We start from the raw sequence: 25,891 nt of genomic DNA, 5'->3' as shown, positions 1-25,891 counted from the left end.
TTTTGTTTGTTTTTATTACAATCTCTACGTAAAACAAGTACTTTTGCTTTAACTGACTCCATAAAGGAAACTTATTTTGATATCTGCTTAAAAAGGAAAAACTTTTTATGAAAAACCTGCACTGATTTACATTTTAAAGAGATGGGTAAAAAAATCTTCCTTGGTATATTCAGGCAGGTCTTATCCAATAAGTCAATACAACTCATTACAAAGTAGTATATAACAATCAGTAGTATTGTTAGTGACAGGGGTTGTTCTGAGGTATAAATTAATGGTCGCAGAATTCTGAGATGAGAATTTTCTATAGTTTTCTGATGTATTTTGTTCTGCTTGTTTTCTAGCCCTCATAAGGGAACATAATTTAGTTAATTTTAACAGCCTTTATTATTGACAGTATTGTTTAAATACTTGCTGTACCCATCTGATATAACCTACGTAATGACCTACATATGGAACACCTTAATAGTGACTAGCAAGCCAGGATGTTTTCAGTTTCAGTAACTTTAATCACATAAATTCAACGAAGGTACTAGGCATCCCCCACCCAAGTATTTGTAAACAGTAGCTACTTTTTCTTTTTTAAATAATCCCTTCATTATTATTATTACCTCTAAATAATAGCTCAGTGATTAAGAGACTGGCATCCTCTATCTATAGAACACTGATAACTGCAATACAAGTTTCCCCACTGACATGTCAGTACACTTGAACTCTGACATGGCAGGACCACCCCTACAGACAAACAAGATATGATTGTGGGTGAAAGAAGGACTGGGGGACAACAGGATACCTGAACCACTTCTGTGCCTTCGATTATCTTCCTATAATAGGATACAGATGGACAATTAGCGCTTCCTGCAACAACATATGATCTCTCAGGATAAGCCAGATCCCAAAACCTACAGAAAAACAAGAAAGACAAATGTGAGGACAAATGCTCAAATCTGCTTATATTTTCATGCTATTTTCCCAATAGTCTTCTTGCTTTCTATGGTACAATTCAGTTAGATCAGACTTTACAGAAACACCAAAGCAAAAGTTCCAGGTTATAAGTACAAAAACCCCCAAAATAAAAACAAAAACAAAAAACCCCCAAAATACTAGTAAAGTTTGTATCTCTCAATACACCAATAACTGAACTACTTCTTCCAACACAGCACATCAAGCACTTCATAAAAAAGGTGGGCAGTAACTCCATTCTAAAGATAAGGAAGTGAAGTTTCCTAATGTAAAAAAAGACAGCAGACAGCACTGTTCTCCACTCACTGTTGCTTTTATATAAGAAGTGGACATAACCAAATACTGATGCCTAGTGTAATGGGACTACATATAATAAAAGCAATAATATTAAGAAGCAAACCCTTGTAGCACAAGATTACATATCTTAATACTCAGGCACATCTTATTCAAAAAGATTGCTCATATTATTTTTACCTTATTTTCATATCTGAACCTGCTGTCAGTAATATGGGATTTCCAGCTGCAGGGCTACAGTATATTCCATGAACACTGTGAGGTGAAGGCTGGTGAGAGAAAAATGAGGACATGTTACTTCCTTCAAAACCACTTGTGTGTTGCCTGACTTAACAGAAGGAAAGCCTTCTGTACAGCTTGCAAAAGACTGTTTTTCACTTTGTGACAAAATACTAATCCACTTTGTTAAATGGTCAAATCTTAAAATGTACAGAGGTAAGTAACTTCTGGTTTTGTGAGCAACAGAAACAACAGACCTAACTCTTCTTAGGCAGGACACAAAACTCGAAGTTTCCAAAGAGGTATTTCCAAGTGAAATTAAATTATCTTTGACAGAATTGGGTGCACAAAATCAAGTTGAAAAGCATGGGGTACAACTAAAACTTTGATAACCCAGTGGTATCAAAGTTGTCGGCTGTGGCTTTTTTTTTTTTTTTTTTTTTTTACTAATTAACCAAATCATGCAATGTTTGTATATTTGGTTATGAAAAGCCATCATTATACAGTAGGTTTTAAAGAACTTGGACAATAAGCTGAATATGAGTTAGCAGTGTGCCCTAATTGCCAAGAAGACTAACGGCATACTGGGCTGCATTGGTAGGCGTGTTGCCAGCAGGTCAAGGGAAGTGATTATTCACCTCTGTTTGGTGCTGGTGAGGCCACATATGGAGTAGTGTCCAGTTTTGGGCACCCCACTACAGAAAGGATGTGGACAAACAGAGTCCAGCAGAAGGCAACAAAAATGTTGAGGGGGCTGGGGGGCATGACTTATGAGGAAAGACTGGGGGAATTGGGCTTATTTAGTCTAAAGAAAAGGAGACTGAGAAGAGACTTAATAGCAGTCTTCAACTACCTGAAGGGAGGTTTGAAAGAAGATGGACCTGGACTGTTCTCAGTGGTAGCAGAGGACAGAACAAGGAGCAACAAGTTGCAGCAAGGGAAATTTAGGTTAGATAGCAGGAAGAGTTTTCTCACTAGGAGGGTAGTAAAACACTGGAACAGGTTACCCAGAGAGGTGGTGGAAGCTCCATCCTTGGAGGTTTTCAAAACCCAGTTAGACAAAGCCTTCGCTGGCATGATCTAGTAGGGGCTGGTCCTGCTTTGAGCAGGGGGGTGGACTAGATGTGACCTCCTGAGGTCCCTTCCAGCCTTAACTTTGTATGATTCTAATCCAACAGTAAAGGGAAACCTACAATTTTTATGAGTAGATAATCATTTAACTAAGTACAGGATATTTGAATTTCCAAATTTATAAAAGGAAAAAAAACCCCACACACAACAGTTGTGGTCAGGGAGGAATTTTTTTTTTCTTTCCTTCCATACATTTCACACCCCTGGAAAACAAAGGCAGCTCTCACAGCTGAACAGCAGTTAAAAAAAAGCCATACAATACAGATTGATTCATAATAAGGTATCTTTTTCCTATTTAAAAAAAAGTATTAAACCTAGTGGTGGGTCTACACTGTAAAAAGGAAAGTGAAAAAGAACAAGGTATTACTATAATCTCAGGAACAGCATTTAGAAGTAATAAAGAAACCATGACACAATACTATAAATGTTGGGAAAATCTGTACACTTTCCACCATATTTCAGGTTGCTGGTTTGTTTTTTTGTGAAAACATGAGTGAAAACCATGTATCATTATCATCTCCTCTACAACAGATGAAGGTGTAAGGGAGGAGATTGGAGGAGAAATAGGGAAACATTTCTGTAATGTCCTAGAGCCTTTAAATAAGCTAAATTGAGTGTTGATAGCAAAACATAACTATACTGGTAAAAATAAGCCCAGGTTGAGAAGTTAATGAAAGAGAGGACAGAAAGTTAAATTAGAGGCAAAAGTGCTGAAGTACCATTTGGTGTCTGAGGACTTCTTAAAGAGAATTATGAAACAATGTAATGGGAAAAGAAAAAGGAACCCAGACCTGTAATTCTGAAAGAGGAGGCGCACTGCTGGCCCACAGAGTAAAGCGCCTATCGCCGGTTTCCATATCCCACATGGAGACTTCATTATTGCCTTGAACAGCTACAGGAAACACATTGCCAACACAATTACAGATACGCCAGATGGCTTGGCTCTTGCACCTCTTCTGCTGAGGTGCAGTATAAATACTTGGCTTGCTTTCCTGCAGGATCATGCTTGTCACGCTTTTTTTAGTTTTGAAAATATTTTGCCATTTTCATTGCTACAGTGGCCAGATTCACTGTGGTTAAAGGGCCCCAAATAACTTTAAGGTAATTTATACTGCTTAAAAAAGAAAGCTCTCCATTTTTTCCAATAATCATTTAAAAGTGTGATTATTTCCAGCCAGGGAACAATCTTGATCCTAGTCTGTGGGTGGCAATTTGGTCTGCATGGATATTGAGGCCAGTTGAGCATTTTTCTTAAGGAACTTAAATAGGAGTCAAAGTTCACTTCAGCCTGCTAAAAGTAGTTCTCCCAAGTCTACAGAAACTCCTATCGGAGGTCATGGTCTTGACCCAACAAAGGTACGTAACACACACATACACTTTAAACATACAAGCAACTCTGCTAACATTAAGGAGATTGCTTTAACAGATCAGAACTCCAGTAACAGTCCAGCAGACAAGTTCTGCAAAAACATCATTTATTTGTGTGTCAGAAGGGGACTGGATTACATTATTCTTAGACTTAGTATCTACAGTCATTAAACTAAGGGGTCAAATTCAGAAATAAGTTGAAGTAAACTCCAAAACCCAAATTTTAAAACTTAATTTACATTGTATGAGAAAACTGAAGTTTTCTTCTTACTATACATACCAACTTTGTCTATTTTGTTAAAGCAGGATATTTTTAGGCATAAAAACCATCCTACTACAGAAATGAACTGTTGTAACCACTATCTAAAATAATGTTGCCAAGTACTACAATGCTGCATTAAGCAAAAATAAAACAGCTGCTCGCAAACAAAGTAGCGCCTTGGGAGATTTTCAAAAGCCACAAATGATTTTAGATCCAGTGAGATTTGAACAGCAAACTTCCCTTTGCCCTTGAAAGTCCCTACGCAATAATATGCTAAACTGAGCATGCACTTTACCTGCAATTACCCATGACTGATAGAGAGGGTGCATAAGCAGACGTCTGATCCGAGCCCTGGAAGGATGGGAATGGCTGGAGATGGGTAATTGAAACCTCATGTCCCAGCATGCCATGGTGCCATTGCTTGTACCTAATGAGAGAAAGAGTTAGTCATAGTTAGAGGGATTTTACCTATATCCTTTTTTCTCTTCCCATGGTAAAGGGACTTGTTTCAAGTAATAATTTGATAGAGTACCTCCTGCAAAGAAGTCCATTCTTGGAAAGCTGTTTTTCCTTTTGTAGCCATTTTAAAACAAGCATTGAGTGCCAGCTTTGTAGTAACTTTATGGGAACTTCATTTAACGAACAGTAAAATTAAGCTTACCAATACATAGCCAGCACTGGTGTACATCCACAGCAAATGAGGTTATGAGACCTAACCTCAAGTCATGTTTCAATGTCCAGGCATTACTAGAAGATCGTAGGTCCCATCCAACTAGGGAACCATTCACACTGGCATAAGCCAGCACAGACTGTGCCCCTGAATTGAAGTGATGCATATCAACCACACACCCATCATCCTTCAGGTCTAAGAATCTGGGACGAAAAAACAAAAGACACCAGACCATTATTCTCCCCTTAGCTGAAAATGGTTTCCTGGCATTCTCACCTTCAGTTGTTTTTGGGATCCCTTATGATCACAGTTTGGACGTGGCTCCAGTGAGAGACGCATGGGCAGAAGCCCACTGCACCCCTGTGAGCCCCAGGAACCCCAACAAGACGCCAGCAGACCACCAACGGTCCCCAGCATAGCCAGGAGGTAAGCGGGGAGTTAGCATAGCTGCAGGACAACTAAGAGGAGCTGAGGAGGGTCACCCCCCTCCCCCATGTGCCATGCGACCAGAGCCTTGCAAACAGAACACACAAACAGGCGTGCTCTTGGCCCAGCGTGCAAGTTTGCTCAGGAGGCGTACAAGACCCTAGGCGGTGAGCCTCAGGGGAACAGTTGGCACAGAAGTAGCCAAACTACTATCTGTACAATGGTGGGTGGGACACATCACAACCCAAAGTTCCCCCCTGCGGCTGGGTCCCTCCCCTCTGGTACTTCCGAGGCCTCCACCCAGACAAAACCCGTGGTTCTGGTCTCCATTCAGACAAAGCCCCTGGTTCTCGGCTGTGGGGGCTACCTGACGACTCCATGGAACATGGTATCAGGAGCATTGCAACCTCCCTTTGTGAGGTTTGCTCCATAGTGGAGTCTTGGGAATGTCAGATAGCGGAGCTCCAGAATGCGATACAGAGGCTGTGAGCCATCAGGGATGACGAACAGGAGACTGACTCCTACTGCCAGGCCCTTCACCCCAAGAAAGAAGAGGGAAGACCTAGGTCGCCTGCCAGGACAAGGCAGGCCAAGAGGCACTCCCATACTGTCCAGCCAGGGGGTCAGACAAAGGTTGTCTCCAGCCCCAAGGCTCGCTGTACCAAGGCCACCACCCCCCTGGATCTCTGCAACAGGTACAAACCCCTTGAAGCACCAGTAGAGCCTGCAGAGCTGCCAGCTCCTGCAAGTGAGGAAGAAATGCGACCAGCTATCATCCCCAAGATGAAATACAGAGTGGTCGTTGTGGGAGACTCCATCTTGAAGGGGACAGAAGGAGCAATCTGTTGCCTCAACCCCTTAGCCTGGGAGGTCTGCTGCCCTCCGGGAGCCCGTATCTGGGATGTGGCCGAGAGGATCCCAAAACTTATCCGGCCCTCTAAAGACTACCCCATGCTCCTCATTCATGTGGGCACAAATTACATGGCTCAGAGCAATCCCAGCCAGGTCATGAATGGCTACAGGGCTCTGGGAGCAAGGCTCAGGTGTTTTTTATCTTGATCCTTCCAGTTACGGGTCATGGGCTGAGGAGGGAGAGATGAACTGAGGCAGTAAACAGAAGACTGCAGCACTGGTGCCATCATGAAGGCTTCAACTTCTGCAGCCACCGTCCGCACTTTGGAGAGAGAGGCAGTAGTCTGTTGGGAATAAAGATGGCCTCCACCTCACTCCACTGGGAAAGAAGCTCTTCTCAGCCAGAATGGCTGACCTGCTTGCCCAGGCTTTAAACTAAGCTCGCCAGGGGATGGGAGGATAGCCACCAGAGCAAGCTCAACAAGCATCAACCACAAAATCAGCAGGTTAGGATGCTCAAGTGAACCCACTCCTATGCTCAGGAACACAGCTTCTCCATGAGTACATACAAGGAAGCCTAGGGTCTCCAATGGCATACTTACTTGCCTGTACACTAATGCAAGGAGTTTGGGGAATAAACAGGAGGAACTGGTCCTTCTGCTAAACAAAAATGACTACAATCTCATAGCGATAACGGAGACCTGGTGGGACTCCTATGACTGGACTATGGGTATAAATGGCTATACCCTGTACAGGAGAGATCATGCTGAAAAAAAGGGGCAGGGGTGTAGCTCTCCATGTAGAGGAAAGCTACACATCCCTACAAGCTGAGATTGGCACCCAAGGAGGACAACTGGAGACCCTTTAGGGAATATGAGGGGAACATGGTGAAGGGGATACAATGGTCGGCGTCTACTACAGACCTCCAAATCAGGAACAAGAGCTTGACCAAGAATTTGCCAGTGCATGGTTGTCATGGGAGACGTCACCTGCCCGGACATCTCATGGGAAGAGCACTCGGCCAAATCCGATCAGTCTCAAATCTTCCTTACATGCGTGGATGAGCTCTACCTGTCTCAAGATGTTTATGGGCTGACAAGAGGTAAGGTGCTGCTGGACCTGGTACTGGCCAAAGGGAATGATCTAATCAGCGACATAAGAAATCGAAGGGAAGCTGGGTGACAGTGAACATGTGCTGATCACTTTCACTATCCACTGCAAAGCTGGCAAGTCAGTCAGCAATGCAGCAGTCCTCAACTTTAGGAAAGCTGACTTTCATAAGCTCAGGAGGTTTGTTCTCGAGGCCCTGAGAGGCCATGATACTAAAAATAGCCCAGTTACGCAGTTGATTTTGACACAAAACCTTGATTTTGTATTTTAGACAAAAGAGTACAATCTAGTAGGGATATTTTTAAGCTGGGCTGCTAGCATGTAGGAGGCCCAGCCTAATATGGAACCTGTATTCTAGGGATCAAAAAGACTGAACCATAAATAATATAAAGCAGCACAAAATAGTTAAGAAAACATACTATCCAATATGAGCAGGTTCAGGCTTGATATCAGGAGACATAACTTTATGGTTAGGGCTGCCAGGCTCTGGAATGGGCTCCCAAGGGAGGTGGTACTCTCCCCTACCTTGGGGGTCTTCAAGAGGAGGTTGGATATCTGGCTGGGGGATTATGATCCCAGCTGGCCTGGGTGGGGGGGGGGGGGGGGGCGGACTTCATGATCTGTTCAGGTCCCTTCCAACCCTAGAAACTAAGAAACTATGAAAAGTTTAGCAAAGGCTCCAATTGGCATTAATCTCTCCACTGTTTAAAGCCATCCCCACACTACCTCCTGCTTGTTTATCCTTTATTACAGAAAAAACTTGAAGGAATATTTACAGGCCCAAAGCCAAGGAGCATGACATACATTGTGAACATGATGTAAGACTTCAAAAATTTTATAAAAAATATTTTGCAGTTACTGAATGCCTCTGGGGACTCCAACTTCCTTTAAAAACATTAATTAAATGAAGTGAGGAAGCAAGTAAATACCAACCTCATTTTACAGAGAAATACTGAAGAACAAGAAAACCGAGTGATTTATTTAAGATCGAAAGGAAGTTAGCAAGACATCTGGATAAATAGCCTATATCAACCTGCTCTAACCTCTGCAATTCAGTGATTAAAACTGAATGCCCTTTCAATCCTTCTTTACTCAAGTGGCATGGCATAACTGATAACAGCACGCTAGTAAAACACAGTACACAAACTCTGCTGTAGATACATACCTGCTCTGTATTGGGTGAATTTTGGGAGATTTAGGAAGCTTCGAAGCTTCAATCCCAAGAAGCTGGATGGCACCATTATCTGATGCAATAGCTAAGTAATGCGAGCCTTGGCAAAAAGTAAGCGTCTTGACATGTCCTCCTATCCGAGAGTATGTCAGAATTGACCTAAATGGTTGGGGTGAGAGAAAGAAAGGAAATTGTTTCCAGCAGTAACACCAGTTACCTAGCAGACTCAAAAAAACCCCAAACCTGCTTCTCTCCCCAACCAAAAACAACTGTTCCTTATGAGAATATGAAGATCCTACAGTTAACTGCTTCAGAATTGGAAAATGTTAACATATGAGTTGCCTGCATAACCTTAACTCTTCTAGTGTACGCATACATATCACGAAAGGTCTCTCAACATCACGCTAGTCAAGTTGCTTGATCACACACTAGTCTATAGATATAATAAGAAATAAAAACCCTTGCAAACTTAGGGTGCCTATACATGACCAGGGAGGCAGCTCCTGCCGCACTGTAAACAGGGCATCGGAGCAGACTCAATTAATAGTCTGCTGGAGCATGGTAATTACCATGCTTCAGCAGCCTTCAGCATCTCATGTATCAGTGTTCCCATGCTTCAAAATGGCAGCGGAGAAGCTTTATCTAAAGCTTGTTCAACGAGCTTTAAATAAAAAAAAGTGCCCCCACCACCATTTTGAAGTGTGGGGACACTGATACATAAGACACTCCAGGAGCTTTAGTTAGAGCCGCTCTCAGACTACGTGTATAAACACCCTTAAATATTAACATTTGAATTATGACAGTAAAATTAAAACTAATGGTCCGGTGCATCTTCACTGAGTTTTGCAGGAGTTATTCTCTCTATAGCTGGCCCCCATGTATCACAAATCCTCTTTTAATGGACAATGCAAACTTTCAATGCATTTACCATCACATTAAATATCATTACTATCATATACATCAGAAGGATTGCAATTCCTTTGCCTATTTAGTAATTCCCCTTGTAGTTTCAACTAGCTAGAAAGAACAAAGATGGCAAGAATATTAACCACAACATTTTACATAGTTGTACACTTAAGTATTCAAACCTAATGGTATCCCTTTAACAGCTCTAATAGGCTCTAGGAGCAATTCCAGGTTTATTCCCAATTTATAACCATTTTTTTCCAAAAACAGAAGCTGCACAATTCTGTCAGTCTTAAAGATACCTAGTTGTAGTGGTTTTTCCCTCCATTTTTTGGCTGTTCCAGATTTTGACTGTGCCATCATTTGAGCATGTGGCAAAAATGGAATGTTCATCTGAAACTCGAATGCGGTTCACTGCCGACTTGTGCTCATGAAGGTGAGCCACCAGCAGCCCTTTGGGACGCCATCCTACAGAAAGAGCAACAGGTTCGTGATTGACTTTCAAATACAAATGAAAAATGGATATTTCTGTCTGATCTTCCTCACCAAGCAATCGTTCGAAATGTGTTTGGGGCATACACAACACCAGAAACATACTAAGTAGGGGTGCACCAATAGAGATTTTTGTGGCCGATACCGATAGACGATTTTTAAGGAAGCATATCGGCTGATACCGATCCAATTTCTGATACCAGCCTTGCAGTATGGAGAGCTGCCTCTAACTGGTAAGTCTGGTGTGGGGGGAGGGGGAAGGGGAAAAGGAAGAGGAAGAAGAAGGGAAGGGGTGTAGTGGGGGCAGACGTGGGACAGAGCTGTGCCCCCAGATCTGCATAGGGCTGCAGTCAAATTCACTGTAGCCCCTTCCCAGCGCCGCAGCCGCCTGACCCAGCACAGCCCCACCCAGCCAGTAAGAGCTTGGCATAGCCCTGGCTCTGGCCCCGGCCCCAGCCCACCCCATGCAGATCTGGGGGCACATGCCCCCTCCCCCCATGCAAGAGGCAGGAGCCACTGGATGAACAGGTGAGTGTGGGACGAACCTCTGGACCAGCAGCTCCCAGCCGAGTGGCGCACAGCAGTGGGAGCTGCCCCCCACTTCCTCCCCGCAGGGGCCTTGATCTGGATTAGCAGTAGCTCTGTCCCACACCCGCCCCACCCTGGCTGGGCAGTGCTTGCCTCTGCCCCATCCCCATTCCTTCCTCCCCACAGGGGCCTTGATCTCCCCCCTCCCCTCACAGACTTGCCAGCTGGAGGCAGTTCTCCGTGCTGCTGGGCCGTGCTCCTCACCACCTGTGCTGCGCCGCAGCTGCACACATGCACGGCCCATTTATCGGTCAAATTAAAATCGGCCTGATATGGCTGATTTCCGATATAGTAAATTTTCTTTATGTAGGTACCGATCCGATATCAGACTGATGTATCGGTGCACCTCTAATACTAAGCAAGCTCTGCATACATCAAAACACAAAATTTAGCCACTAACACCCAGATCTTCAAAAGGTATATTTACACCCGACACCTATTAATATCAATGGGAATTAGGGGTGTCTGGAGGCTGCTCCAACATACTGTAATTACAGCACGTCAGAGCAGACTCGATTAATTGAGTCTGCTGAAGCATGCCAATTAGCATACTGCAGCCAGCCTCCATGTCTCAGTTATTAGTGTCCCTGCTCTTCAAAATGGTGGTAGAAGCGCTTTAACTAAAGCTTGAACAAGCTTTAGTTAAAATGCCCCTGCCACCATTTTGAAGCATGGGGACCTTGATGCACAAGATGCTGCAGGCACTTTAGTTAGAACAGCTTTCAGAGTCATTCCAATTAAAGCAACCCTTCCCTAACCCCCAGAGCATGTGTAAAAACACCCTAGATGTCTAAATACCTGGGAAGAATTGGTCCCAGGTTTACCAGTACTCAAGAGGGTATTTTAGGATAGCCAAAAGCAAGAGACAATATTGGGGGTTTTTTTGTTTGTTTGGTGTTTGTTTGGTTTTTGTACTTATATACATTCAAATATGTTCTCTTACATCAGCAGTCATTGAAACTAGCCTCTGATGATGGTGAATCTAATTTCAGCATAAGAGAAATCCATAGAAAAGACTGAGGCTTTAAGGATATTGTGGGCCAACCTTCCCCTCTCAGGACCCCCTACTCAAGTGCTGGGAGCTGCTCTGAAAACAGATATCTAAACCATGGGCTTTTAAGATGTCAAAACCTAAATTGAAGCCACTCCACTGGCATTTGGAAAACAGCAGTGCAGTGCCATTACTTGACATCATGGGGTAGAGGAAACCAAGCTCTGAAGTTCTGCTAGGCTCAGAGCCTGCTACAGAGTGAAAGCTTCCCAACCACCTTGGGAGGAGCCACTTAGGAAATAAAGTTCAAGTCCATGAACAAAAGGCTTTGCTGCTACTCTGCCACCAACTTCAGAGCTGCTACCAGCACGAAGCTTAGAGAAAGGATAGAGTAGATGTTAACACCACCAGCTTGATGCACGTTAAAGAAATAGGAACAGGTTACATCCTGGCAGCAAGCTGCATTTAATGTATGTCTCCTACTCCTGTTATTAGCCACAGCAGTACCTTCGCACCTCTGGCTTTCAGTCGTGAGAGGCACATTTTGACTGCTGGAAGAGGGTTGGCAGAGTATTCACCAATGCTATCACTGCTCGAACCTGGAAGGAGGGTTTTATCTTTGCTTTATGGCAAGCACCCACTTTATCTGGCAGTACTAATGGTCAGCAGCAGCTCTTGGTGTATGTGTGTGTCACTGTTACTTTCTCCCACCGAACATCTCATTATAAGCCCATCACAAATACTTCTCATAAATCAGGAAGGAACAGCAGGTTCCATTAAAGTCTGTGAAATCTATGAAAGTGAAGGCTTAAGCTCAATCATGGATTTTCAGAGTTACTGCTGGTAGATATTAAAAATATCACAAACTGCAGAGCAAAAACAGGATTAAAACATCTCCTGGGTTCTAAAATGAACCAGATCAAAGTTGCATGACTACAGAAAAGCAGAGAGCCAGAATGTACAGGTAGTCCACAGTTACTTGCTTGGATCTCAATTCTCAAATCTGCACACCAGTGTCCAGTATTCTTCAGAAACCAGATTGAAAATTGCAGCACTGTAACTGGCAGCTCTGCTTTTTTTTGTATATATATTATGGGGTTCTGATCAACCTTAACATCTGATACTGACTGACTGACTCTGGAATGCTTCATGCTGCAGCCTTAATGTTCCATTGACAATGTTTTCTGTATTATTTATATATTCAATAAAACATCCTGGAAACTGTTCTCACTCCATATGAAACCTAGTCAAAGTGCTTAAAATCACTACTTCAAGCTCCAGGGCCAATATAAGTGATGCATTCCTTCTTCTCATAAAGGGCAATGTATCTGGACTCATTTCCTATATGTTTGTTTCAAGGAAATATTCTAGGAATATTAACAACAAATGGAGATTAATAAGGTATGAGATTAGTGTTGGGAGCCAAATATGAATGTTAAATATGAACATTTTCCTGGCACCCTTTAGGGTAGAACAGGTCAGCTGTTTGTTGTCCCAGAGACACATTATGCTTTTCATGGTCACAAGACTCTCTTCAAAAAAGAAATATATGGCTTAGCAGAAAGTACGCCTCATATGAGGAATCACTTTATATATCAGTCAAAATTATCAAGATTTAGTGTTAACTTGTTGGATGACCACCTCCCACATGTTGCTTCGTTTAAATGGGAGCTACAGACGTTTAGGACTGAGCATTACAACACTTCACAATTGGCAGACTGACCTCTATGGAAGTCCCAGCCCAAGTAACATGCCTAAACTCCATAGGCCTATAAAAGGCCTGGGGAAAATTAGGCAAATCCCACTCTGAAACACAACCACCAGTGTAGTGAACAGGGCTCACTACAGATCGGAAAGCTGGGCTAGAGACAATGGGAAGATGTGTGAGGCAGACAAATATAAGATGCTACACTTCAGTCCCTGGCACATGTTACATGTATGCTTTGATTACTGTGTTAATTCAAAAAAAAAAAAGTGACATCTTTGTGGCTGGTTTATATGGTGCCATGTAGCATGTCCCATCATCCAGATGCTGCCAACCAGCTAATTGTCAGCACTGGGACCTAGGCAGCAGGAACTTGGAACCTGGCTGGCCTGCCAGGACCCAGCACCTTAAAGAGTCTTGCTCTGAAGCCCCAAGGCACCAAGTACCAGTAAACCTCAGGGTATGGGGCAGCTCCAGGGCCTAGGACACAGCCATCCCCCATCTGATACTGAGGATCGGCCAGTGAACATCTTGGGTCTGAACCAGAACCAGGGCTTCCCAATGCTGAATCCCCACCCTCAGCTAGGCATGGGGTTGTAGCACAGGGAAGCTTTGGGGTCTGGGACAAAACCTACCCCCTGCCCAACTGGTGGTATCGATCTGGAAGTAGCTCTGGATTCCAACCCTGCTCTATCCCCAAGGATGCTGGGCACATTTGAAGGAGGTGCCCAACACAAGCAGTGGGGATAGGAAAGTTCTTTAAACTGGCTCAAGCAGCAGTGGGAGCTTTCTCCAACCCCTACTGCATATGCTTCTTTTAAAAAGAGCCCAGAGTGAGCAGCTGGAGGTGGGGGAGCTTCTCCTGTCCCCCATTGTATGTGCCAGTTTAAAGAGAACAAGAAACATCCCCAGCTGCACTCACCTGTTTAAAGAGCTGCCCAGCACTATCAGTTGGGGATGAGAAAGCTCTCCCTTTCCCCACTTCTTGTACCAGCACCTCTTTAAATGCTCCAAGACCTTTAAAAGGAGGCATGCAGTTGGGGACCCCAGCTACACACCCACTTTTTTTTACACTTCCTGACACCCATAAAAATAGCACCTAGAGCGTAGAGAGCTCCTGGCTCCCCAGCTGCCACTTCTATGTTCATGGGTGGGGAAGCTTCCCATTCCTTAGCTGCAGGTGTTCCCCAGCACTGGCAGCTGGCACTCGTGAAATTGGAATTAGAGGAATTTTAGGCTCCATTCCCAGGATTGCACGACTTGCCACCAGCGTTCCCTCTACGCTGTGTGGTGTGAGCAGCCATGCAGGTGCACTCATGCTGCACTGCCACATGTGCCTGCGCACACCACACAGCTTAGAGGGAATGCTGCTTGCGGTACACATCTAGCATGGCAGGTTGCACAGTTTGGAGAATGGGGCATAAAATTCCTGCCTCCAATTGTACAACTGCCTCAATGTCTGCCTGAAGCTTTAGGGGAGAATAATGAAAGCACACACACCAAATGGGTAAGAACCAGCAGTCTGGGTGGATCACACACTCAACATGAGGCAGCAATGTGCCACAGTTGCAAAAACAAAACAACCTCCAAAATAAATGCAATTTTGGACCATATCAGCAAGAGTATTAGATGCAAGACCCAGGACGTGATATACTGCAACTCTACTCAGTATTGGTTAGGCCTCATCTAGAGTATCATGTGCTTCTTTTGGGTTCTGTTTTTTCAGGGGATGTGGACAAGTCAAAGGGGGTCTCTGGAGGTAGGCAACAAAAATGATCCTGGGGTTGGAAGGTAAGTTGTAGAGGAGGTGTTCTCTCTAGGGAGAGAACCAGACATATTTAACTTGGAGAAAAGACAATTAAGGCCAGAACATGCTAGAAGTCTTCAAATATGCCAGTCTTCAATGGCTTTAAATTGAAGCAAAGTAGATTTAGATTAGATATTATTCAAAACTTCCTCATTGTTAGAATAGTAAGACACTCGAAAAGACTGCTGAGGGAAGTTACGAGATCTCTCACTGGAGGCTTTCAAGAGGAGGCTAGATAAGCATTGGACAGGGATGATTTAGGAGTGGGATTCCTGTATTGATGGCTGGACCAGATGAGCCTTGTGGTTCCTTTCAACCCTCTGTTACACAGCCAACCACAAACACTAAAGAAGGATGTGTTAAGCCCCAGGCACGTAAATTCTGAGCTGTAGGGAGTTACCTGTTATGACTCCTTCTGGAGTTGATGAGCAGGAACTTATTCACTCCTCAGCTTTTTAAGATATTGTTGAAAGAAAACATAATGATGACTTTTACACAACAGCTTAGTAGCTAAAGCAGTCAACCAAAGAATTGGTGAGCCAGGTTTAGTTTCCTCCTCTATCAGAGAAGGTTCAAACCTGCCATTCTCAACTCCTGGAGGAGTGCCCTAACTACCAGGCTGTGGCCTAGACCAACTTGATGAAACTGTCCCATTTCTCTTGTTGAAGCTGCTCTACCATGGAGAAAGAATTCAAGATTTGAGCCAGAGAGAGAGCAAATAAGCATGCATGTGTGATTCTAGTCCAGTATTTAGGGCATCACTGGAAAAAAGTAGTTTCTACTCCTCTTCCAAGAGCTCTTTATGTATTTTATCCAATTACAGTTTAATGTAATGTGCAGATTCCCTAACCAAACAACTTTTTCCCCCTTAGCATTTCAACTTTCCCCAAGGATGAATGTAGTTTAAAAGATTTCAACTTCTGTCTAATGACACCAGGAGCTTGGACATTACCTGGAGGCGGTGGCTTGCTTTCCCATTCAGCATTCTCCATCATCTGTTTGGCGAGCCTTTCTGCATTGCACTGTTCTCGCTTCTGCTGAATTAACTGCTGGAGTTCCGTTTTACAAGTAGTGATGCGTAACTGGTAAGTGGAGGGGGATGCTGTACTGCTTAAAACCTGTATAGTTGGCTTCCTGGTTTGGATGACAGTTCCGTCACTTGCCTGTAAGCCATAAGCATTAAAAAATTGCATAAATCAATTAATACTTCATGCTGAAGACAGCAAAAAAGCATCATTCCTTAAACTGTTAGTGGTAACTAGAGATAAAAATTAAAAACTAAAAATTCAATATTAAGCAAATGGTCAGCTTGAACACGAAAATGAAGGCCAAAAAGAGCGGATGTTCAGAAGCCACAACCAACATGAGACTCAAATCAAAATGTCTCATTTGCATGACAACTTAAAATACAAATATAACATTACTAATCAAAAATGGAACAAACAATTTTGCATTAACTGCAGAGTTTCCATTCTGTGTTTTTTACCAAAACACACCTCCTATAGCAGCAGTTACTGCTTTCCTAACACAAAGAATGGCAGTTACCAAATAATAACTTGCTTACATCAGACTAAAAACAAAAGCTCTAATCATTTCCACTGTAGTTCTAGAATTAGAAAGGGGGTCACAGCTAGCTACGACAGTCCCAACCCTGCAAAGTATTCCACGCAGACAGCCCCTTAACTCTACACCAAACGTTTAGAAAGGTCATAAACCCTCATGTTCCAAAGCAGAAGTCAACCCTGAACTACAAAAGGATAGAAAGTGGTTCTCTTTTTCATTTGGCTATTCCACTGTTGTCTACTGCCAAGATTTTTGCATCTTCCTCTGTTCTGGTACTGACTGCTGTTAGGCACAGGATCTGCTCAGGAACGGCTCTACCAGATCATATGTTCCACTGAAATTCTGGATATAGGGATTTACCCACACAGAACAACACTTGATACTTGGATAGACTGAACCACACAGAGCAACATTTGATGCTTAGATATTAAAGGTGAGTCCTCCTATTTAAAGATCTATGATTAAAAAAATGCTATGTGAGGTTTTCAGGAATACCTGTGGAGAGGATGACAAAGTGGCACATATACCAGCAGAAGACTCAGAACGAAGAGGTTTTCCAGTCTGAATTGCCTCTTGGTCAGTAGGTTGTCCATGCCCTTTAGGTAGGGGCTGGGAGATGTTAGATGGCTCCAAAGACCCAAACATACTCTTCCATTCTTCATTTACATTTGATTCTTGCTTTGCGTGTTTTCTAGCTATACACAACACCAAAGAACAAGGATTACTTTAACATTTAATTTATTCATCATTCATTGAAATGAGTAATGACTTTAGCACTAGCGTGACCTCATGTATATACATGAAGATTTATTATGACATTAAGTTTACCAAAAGAAAAATGATCTGTTGGGTTAGTTAAATCAGCTGGTAAGGCAACAAAAGAAAACAATACAAACAAATAATAAATGTCCTATTTACACGTTCTTAATCCTCAGGCTGCCTTGTTCAGGATCTTGCTAAATCCCCTTACAATTTGAATATCTAGAAGGGATAAAGGATTAGGCCCTAAGCGATGACATATTTAGCCTTTTAATATCAATCCAATATTGGCCCTGGAGAGTGGCTAGTTTATAACAATGCTAGGCAAAAAAAAATATATCACTTTTCTAGCATGATGGCAATCACCATCTAAAGGTCAAAGTTTCCAATTATAATCAAGAAATGTATTTTGAAAATTCCTTTTGAGGTTATTTGAAAGCTGCAAACGAGAAAAAGACAAGCAGAAACATGGGGTAGATTAAAAACAAGCAAAGGCAATACACAAAACTAAAGGCGAGATGAGTAAGCAGGCCAGTAGTTTAAGATGAAGAACTGACTCAACATGTTCATGTTTTAAAACTTGTCTAAAGTTGAGTCTACAGCATGAAAAAATGCATTTATATTTTAAAGTTATATGGTGTACAAGAAGCACATGTTTTGCTTATTACTATCCCAAATGGAGATGAATAGATTTAAACCCCACTTACTTAGAAGTAAAGTGTTTCAGTCCACTACTGACTCAATGGAGGTAACTAATCTTTCTCGATACCTATAAAGCAATTCTATGAGTAAGTTTTACTTCAAATAACGGTTTAGACTGAATTTTTGGAAAATTTCCTGAACATATTGAAGACTTAACTGCATGGGCCACCAGAAAATAAAACAGAGTACACTAACCACGTTTGTCATCAGGTTCCTGTTTTGTTTTAACAAGATCAACTTGTCTCCCAGTTATTCCCAGAGCTGCCAAGTCAATCACTCCTTTTTGAGAACTGTCATGCAAGTGGCTCTGGTCCACAATATTGGCCTTCGCTTTATTGGATTTTAGCATAAAATCTTTTAGTGCTAACAGCTTGTCTTCCTCCTCTTCAGTCATCCCCTACAAATAGAATGTCACTTCAATTCAAACAAGGAGAGACAGGAAGCAGCAAGATTTATTACTAGTTCAGAAGTAAATGGAATGAGACACTCCCAGAACATAAGATACATTTCTACCCTTTAACATGCACTGAGGACATTGCTATATTGTGAGAATAACCCTTCCCTACCATCCTCAACCAGCAATACAACTTTAGGTATGGTTAAAGAGTAGAACAGTGACAGTGATGGTGGCTTATGTGTCCTCCCACAGGAGTTTAAATTTAGCTGACAATGAAAGGGAAGGGAGCAAAACATGGAAGGTCTTCACTTTTTCATTCGATGCATCAGGCAGGGCCAGCCCACTCTGCCTCATGACCTCTCACCAGTCAGTGAGAACGGTCCAGTGTTGGGTCTTTGCAAAAATTAAGCTGTCTCTCTTTGCAGGGTTTTTTACTTTCATTGCTTGCAGGCCTCTAAACATTACAGCTCCTTCCCACTGTTGTACCTGTTTATGGCGCATCTTTTTAAAATGCTTCCTTAACTTCTGCTTACAGAATGTAGCTTTTACAAGTCAACAGAACTACTCTCTGGTTACTGAAGTGTTTGTAGGATCAGAACCTTACATTGTGAGAGCTCCTCCTAATGGGAACTGTTTCCTCAAGTGTTTGTAGAGGATCTTATCACTACAAATCTTCCAATCTAGTGGTGTGGAGGGGAGGCTATGGAAGTTGGGGGGGGCACATTCTGCATTACCAAGGACAAATAAATAAATTAAATTAAATTAAATTTAAATAAATAAATAAATAAATAAATCACTTGAGAAAGCAGCTTTTTTAGCAGCTGTGCAATTGCTGGGTCCTCAGGAGGTGGACAGTCAGGTAGAGTGCCATTCCGTTTTTTCTGACGCATTTGAAGATGTCTGAAAAGGCTTGCAATGTCTTTTGATCTTAAAACATAATCAAATATGGAGCGGCTTACTGGTTCTTTTAGGACACTCAACAGGACTATTTCTTTATCTATCTGCAATTCAGGGGAAAAAAAAAGAGAGGCTATGAGCAAAAACAAAAGCATCTGACATCTGCGAAAATGAACAACCAACAGCCAAAAGTTATCACCTCACCTTTTCAATACAAGGTCTTGTTGAAAAGGTCAGGTTATCACAATTTAATCAAAGGAAAGAAGAGCAGGTTTATAAAACACTAACAAACCTTCAGAGGAACAGACCACATTTGTTTAAAGAATCTACTACTAATTCTTCTTAATGAAGCTGCTTTCAAACTAGTACTGCAAAAATATCAGCTACTTCCTAATAACTGCACTCATTAATACTAAGCAAGATAAACTGAATATAAATCCCGCTTTATATTTAAAGATATAAATAGTTTTAAAATATAAACTAAAAAAGATCTCTCATGCTTCAATAACATTCTTTGTGCTCAGAAGGATGCTCAAGTAGTTTTAAATTATTTAAGTAATAAGTGACCTGTGCATGCCTTTGGTTTCTTTGACCATGGCATGTTCTTCCAAGAAGAATTGCTAGGAAGAGACAGGATCCACCTGAGAAAGAGAGGGAAGAGCATCTTTGCAGACAGGCTCACTAAGCTAGTGAGGAGAGCTTTAAACTAGCTTTGCAGAGGAATAGAGACCAAATTCCTGATGTAAGTGAGGAAGTGGGAGACCTAGAAGCAGCACAAGGAAGGGGCAACAGAGGAGGCCTCCTCGTTCTTCCCAAGAAACTAAGACAATCAGCTAGTTACCTCAGGTGTCTGTACATGAACGCACGGAGCCTGGGAAATGAACAGGAAGAACTGGAAGTCCGCACACTGTCAAGGAACTCTGATGTGATTGGAATAACAGATTCTTGGTGGGCTAGCTCACATGACCAGAATACTGTCATGGATGGCTACAAACTGTTCAGGAAGGACAGATAGTTGAGAAGAGAAGGAGCTGTGCTATATGTAAAAGAGCTGTATAATTGCTTAGACCTCCAGTATGAAACTGGAGATAGGGCTATTGAAAGTCTCTGGGTTAAGGTCAGAGGAGAGAAAAACAACGGTCATGCTGTGGTGGGTGTCTGCTATAGACCACCAGACCAGGAAGATGAGGTAGATGAGACTTTCTTCAGAAAACTAGCAGAAGTAAAGGGGGTTCTCATGTGGGACTTAAATCACCCTGACATCTGCTAGGAGGGCAATACAGCAGTGCACAGGTAATCTAGGAAGTGTTTGGAGAGCGTTGGAGATAACTTCCTGGTGCAAGTGCTGGAGGGACCAACTAGAGGCCGTGCTCTTCTTGACCTGCTTCTCACAAACAGGGGAGAATTGGTGGGGGATACAGAAGTGGATGGCAACTTGGGCAGCAGTGACCACCAAATAACGGAGTTCAGGATCCTGACAAAAGGAAAGAAAGGAGAGCAGCAAAGTATGGACCCCTGTGACTCCCTCAGAGAAATGATGGACAGGATCCCCTGGGAGGCCAGTCTGAGAGGGAAAGAAATCCAGGGCAGCTGGTTTTATTTTAAAGAAACCTTACTGAGGGCACAGGAACAAACCATCCTGATGTGCAGAAAGAAAAGCAAATATGGCAGGCAACCAGCCTGGCCTAGCAGAGAACTCTCTGGTGAGCTCAAACACAAAAAGGAAGTTCACAAGAAGTGGAAGCTTGGACAGGTGACTAGGGAGGAGTACAAAAATATTAATTGGGCATGCAGGGATGAAATCAAGAAGGCCAAAACGCAATTGGAGTTGCGGGTAGCAAGGGACACGAAAGGTAGCAAGAAAGGTTTCTACAAGTATGTCAGCAACAAGAGGAAGGTCAGAGAGAGTGTGGATCCCTTACTGAATGGGGGAGGCAACCTAGTGACAGATGATTAGGAAAAGGTTGAAGTGTTCAATGCCTTTTTTTACCTCGGTCTTCACAGGCAAGTTCAGCTCCAAGACTGTTTAGGGAGCACTGTATAGGGAGAAGGTGAGTAGCCCTCAGTGGTGAAATAACAGGTTAGGGAATATTTAGAAAAGCTGGATGTGTACAAGTCCATGGGGCTAGATGCAATGCATCCGAGGGTGCTGACAGAGATGGATGATGCAACTGCAGAGCTATTGGCCATTCTCTTTGAAAACTCATGGCAATCAGGGAAGGTTCTGGACAACTGGAAAAAGGGCAAACATAGTGAGGCTGACAAACCAGTCAGCCTCACCTTAGTCCCTGGAAAAATCATGGAGTCAGTCTTCAAGGAAGCCATTTCTAAGCACTTAGAAGAGAAGAAAGTGATCAGGAACAGTCAGCATGGATTCACCAAGGGCAAGTCATGCCTGACCAACCTGATTGTCTTTCATGATGAAATGACTGACTCTGTGGATGCAGGAAAAGCAATGGATGTGATATACATTGACTTTAGCAAGGCTTTTGATACGGTCTTCTATAGCATTCTTGCAAGGAAGTTTGATGAATGGACTGCAAGGCAGATAGAAAGCTGACTGGATTGTCGGACTCAGCAGGTAGCAATCAATGGCTCAATGTCTAGTTGGCAGCCAGTACCAAGTGGAATGCCCCAGGGGTAGGTCCTGGGGTCGTTTTTGTTCCATATCTTCATTAACAAGCTTGTAGATGGGATGGAGCACACCCTCAGCAAGTTTGCAGATGACACAAAGCTGGGGAACGTAGTAGATATAAAAGAGGGTAGGTCTAAAATTCAGAGTGATCTACACGAATTGGAGGATTGGGGCAAAATAAATCTCATGAGGTTCAAACAAGGACATGTGCAAAGTCTTGCACTTAGAACAGAAGAATCCCAGGCACCACTAGAGCCTATGGACTGACTGGCGAAGAAGACAATAAGTTGGATACGAACCAACAGTGTGCCCTTGTTACCAAGAATACTAACAGCATACTGGGCTGCATTAATAAAAGCACTGCCAGCAGATCAAGGGAAGTAATTATTCCGTTCTATTCTGTACTGGTGAGGCCATATCTGGAGTACTGTGTCCAGTTTTGGGCACCCCACTACAGAAATGATGTGGACAAGCTGGAGAGAGTCCAGCAGAGAACAACAAAAATGGATTAGGGGGCTGGTGCACAAGACTTAGGAGAGGCTGAGGGAACTGGACTTATTTAGTCTGCAGAAGAGAAGACTGAGTGAGGATTTGATAACAGCCTTTAACTACCTGACGGGTGGTTCCAACGAGGATGGAGCTAGACTTTTTTCAGTGGTGCCAGATGACAGAAAAAGGAGCAATGGTTTCAAGTTGCAGCAAGAGTTTAGGTTGGATATTAGGAAAAAACTCTCATTAGGAGTGTGGTGAAACACTGGAATGGGTTTTCTAGAAAGGTGGTGGAATCTCCATCCTTGGAGGTTTTTAAGTCCTGGCTCGACAAAGCCTTCACTGTAATTATCTAGTTGGGGATGGTTCTGCTTTGATGAGGGGGTTGGACTAGATGATCTCCTGAGGTCCCTTCTAACCCTAATTTTCTATGATTAATGACCAGCAAAAAGAAGCTAAGCCCTTGAGGTACAGTGAATGATTATTACTCAATAAATGCTTAATGAAGAATTGTTTATTGCTTTTAAATAGAAAATAAGAGAGCCATATGGCTGTACAATTTTATTTTTCAGTTGGCACTTTAGTGTCAATTGATATATGTAGGAACTGTCTAAAGATTTAAGGTCTTGAATTCAATCAAAATTACTTGAAGCTTTAACATTCCATTTAGCTTATACATTTGTTTGACCTTTCTGGTTTCAAGAGCAGGTCAAAATTCTCTCAGGAGTTAGAAATGACTGATATCCATGATACAGAGCCCATATTCTGGCTAGGATGCCAAGACGTTTTATTTGGCCAAGGACTGACTTGTCACTGCCTGTGCAACAGTCCGAACACTCCAAAAAAAGTTTGTAATCTTCACCCCACCCCCATGATTGCTTTTTAACATTTTACCATTTTTAAAGAGAATCTGTATCTCATTATAACACAATGTCCTCTTGTCTGTTCATAAGGGCATTGACAAATGAAACAATTACAAACAAATGAAACAATAACAGGGTATATGAAAAGGAAAGGCTAAATTGCAATAATTTACAACTTGTTTCATTCAGGAACTAGTCACTGTAGTTTAGCCTCACTCACTCCAATATAGTGGTGAACAGACAGAACAGTTACAATGATCAGCTAACTTATGTGCAGTAGAACCCCTCTCAAATATATTTGTTGATCTGTCCATTGCCTAAGAAAAGCAACTTGTTAGCCGAATTCAATAGGACTACTCATGTACAGGCAGTCCTCGACTTAACAACATTTTGAGTTTCGATGAATACCACTTATGACCTTAATAAATGGACACCCTGTTTCAAGGTTCCAGCACAGGTTTCAACTTTATGACACTCAGTACAGCTGCGTCCAGCTAGTAAGTCTGTTGGGGTGGAGGGGGAGGGGGCAGATCAATGCCCCAGCAGCAAAGGAGGGGTTGGGCCTAGGGCTGGGGCAAGCGCTGCCCAGATTGGGGGGGGGCAGTTCCCACTGCCACACACTGCTGGTCCAGGAGGGCACAAGGGGGTGTGTCCCTGGACCTGCGCAGGAAAGGCGGGGCTGGGGCTGCACCATGCTGCGCTCTGGGTGGGCATGGCAGCACTGCTGCCCTGCTGCCACTGGCCCAGCTGGGGTGGGGGCAGGTGAGGGACAAAGGTGAGGCTTGCTCCGGGCATGCACGGTGGTGCTGGGGGCAGGGGCTATGCCCCGTCACCACTTGCCCAGCCCAGGTGGGGTGGGTGCACGACAGAGCAGATGCACTGCCTCTGGATAAGCGACGCATAGTGGCAGGAGCTGCCCCCACCTCCCTGTACCCCCCAGACAAACTGCAGCTCCATCCCAAGCCTGCCCCACCCTGGTTGGGTCAGCAGTGGTAAGCCCCACTCCCAGCACCACCTGGCACAGATCCAGGGGCAAGCCCCCCGTGCACTCCCAGACCAGAAGCAGGAGCCCCACCCCCCAGACAAGCCATGCCTTCGTCCTGTGCCCACCCTGGCTGGGCAGCACTTGCCCCAGCCCCTGTCCCAGCCCAAATCCCTCCTTCGCTGCCAGGGTGTTGATCTATCCCCTCCCCTTCCACCACAACAGACTTACCAGCTGGACACAGCTGTATTAAGTGTTGTAAAGGAGCCAATCCCCCATTTATAACATTGTTCCCATGGGAAAATTGGTTCCGAGTTGCAACATTTGACTTACAACACAACTGGTCCCTGAAAACTGCCTCATAAGTCTGAGGACTGCCTGTACTAAAATATTTTGTTAGATCAGGGCATTAGTGTTCAGTTTCTCATAGGGTTTAGTCTGAAGTGCACATGACTAATTAAGAATTTAGCTATTAATGGGTAGAAATACAGAAATAAGTTACTTTCACATTAGCAAATGGACCACTCATCTCCTCAAAAATAATCTACCCATAATGGCCATTTCCTAGTGTCTTAAGTTCTTATGCACCTTCTAGGAGAGGTCAGAACCAGAGATGACCATGGGGCCCCACCCAAAGCATAGGGCCCAGGGCAGCTGCCCCAATTTGCTCCCCCCCTCACCCTCCTCCAGGGACAGCCCTCATCAGAGCATTTAAGTGCTTTGAACTTAGAACTAGATTGAACTTTTTACATTTTTTAAACTGGACACTATTGCTATGGCAGAACTAATGGGGAGGATTTGTTTACGTTCAGTATGAATAATTACCTGTATTATCGGCTGAGTTATAAAAGGATGGAGATAAGGCATCAGTTTGCAGTAGACATCGGCAATATTTAAATGCTGTGCTACCACAGTGATAAATCCTACTGCACCATAACGAATCCAAAGATTAGGATGGCACAGGAAAGGTGCTGGAACAAGATTAAGATGTTAGATGGACTATTTAAAAATATACAGTTCAAACTGAAAAGGCAGAGCTGTCCTGTATTTGCCAGATTACACATCCACATTTGGATACCCCCAAAGTATCATTTCCAAGTTCAGACCTTCCTTCTCAAGGGTGGCACGCTCAGGCCTCCCAGGAATCTTTATAATGATCTTGTTGGCTTTGGAACAGGCATCTGAGCCAAGATCTTCAAATGGTATACCTAACATTCTGCTGGAAGAGTAATACTGACAGACTCTAAACAAAAAACAGTTCCAAGCCAGCATAAGGAAAAATGAGCAATACTGATGAGAATCAATCCAAATTCACACTCAAAGCATACTTGTACATGTGATAGGGGTTCAATCCCCCAAGTTTCATTTTATGTCACCTAAATAGAACTGGTGGTTTGTAATGGAAACCCTCCGTTTCAATTTTTCCATCACATCCCAACCCTTTTATTTATTTATTTATTTTTGTCGGAGCCAGAGCCTGCCCCATGGACAAGCCAACCTACTCCTGCTGGAGGCGGGAGGGGTCGGGGGGAAGGATTGGGTTCTATGCCACTTTTGCCTTCAGCAGATGCTTGCAGAAAGCTGCAAGGGGCCGATCCTTCCCCTCCACCATGAAGCCTGCCTCCCCCCACTGCGGCTTGGGGGGGGGGGGG

At 43.3% G+C, this 25,891-nt stretch overlaps 1 protein-coding gene across 3 annotated transcripts in view; it reads right to left on the bottom strand.

The window, feature by feature from the left end:
- Positions 1 to 25,891, bottom strand: part of PIK3R4 (phosphoinositide-3-kinase regulatory subunit 4) — a 39,811-nt gene that overhangs the window by 1,071 nt on the left and 12,849 nt on the right. For all 3 annotated transcript variants that reach the window (XM_006038636.3, XM_025195167.1, XM_014527302.2), the window contains 12 exons: positions 25,065 to 25,210; positions 19,171 to 19,374; positions 18,172 to 18,373; positions 17,011 to 17,210; positions 15,905 to 16,115; positions 9,672 to 9,837; positions 8,458 to 8,622; positions 4,896 to 5,107; positions 4,530 to 4,661; positions 3,396 to 3,496; positions 1,435 to 1,523; positions 791 to 899 (listed from right to left, as the gene is read on the bottom strand). In XM_006038636.3, coding sequence (XP_006038698.1) covers positions 791 to 899; positions 1,435 to 1,523; positions 3,396 to 3,496; positions 4,530 to 4,661; positions 4,896 to 5,107; positions 8,458 to 8,622; positions 9,672 to 9,837; positions 15,905 to 16,115; positions 17,011 to 17,210; positions 18,172 to 18,373; positions 19,171 to 19,374; positions 25,065 to 25,210 — 1,937 coding nt within the window. The remainder of the gene's footprint in view (positions 1 to 790; positions 900 to 1,434; positions 1,524 to 3,395; positions 3,497 to 4,529; positions 4,662 to 4,895; positions 5,108 to 8,457; positions 8,623 to 9,671; positions 9,838 to 15,904; positions 16,116 to 17,010; positions 17,211 to 18,171; positions 18,374 to 19,170; positions 19,375 to 25,064; positions 25,211 to 25,891) is intronic.

The sequence above is a fragment of the Alligator sinensis genome, unplaced genomic scaffold (genome assembly GCF_000455745.1).
Source record: "Alligator sinensis unplaced genomic scaffold, ASM45574v1 scaffold1979_1, whole genome shotgun sequence".
NCBI lineage: Eukaryota > Metazoa > Chordata > Crocodylia > Alligatoridae > Alligator > Alligator sinensis.
This window is presented reverse-complemented; position numbering and strand designations above follow the sequence as displayed.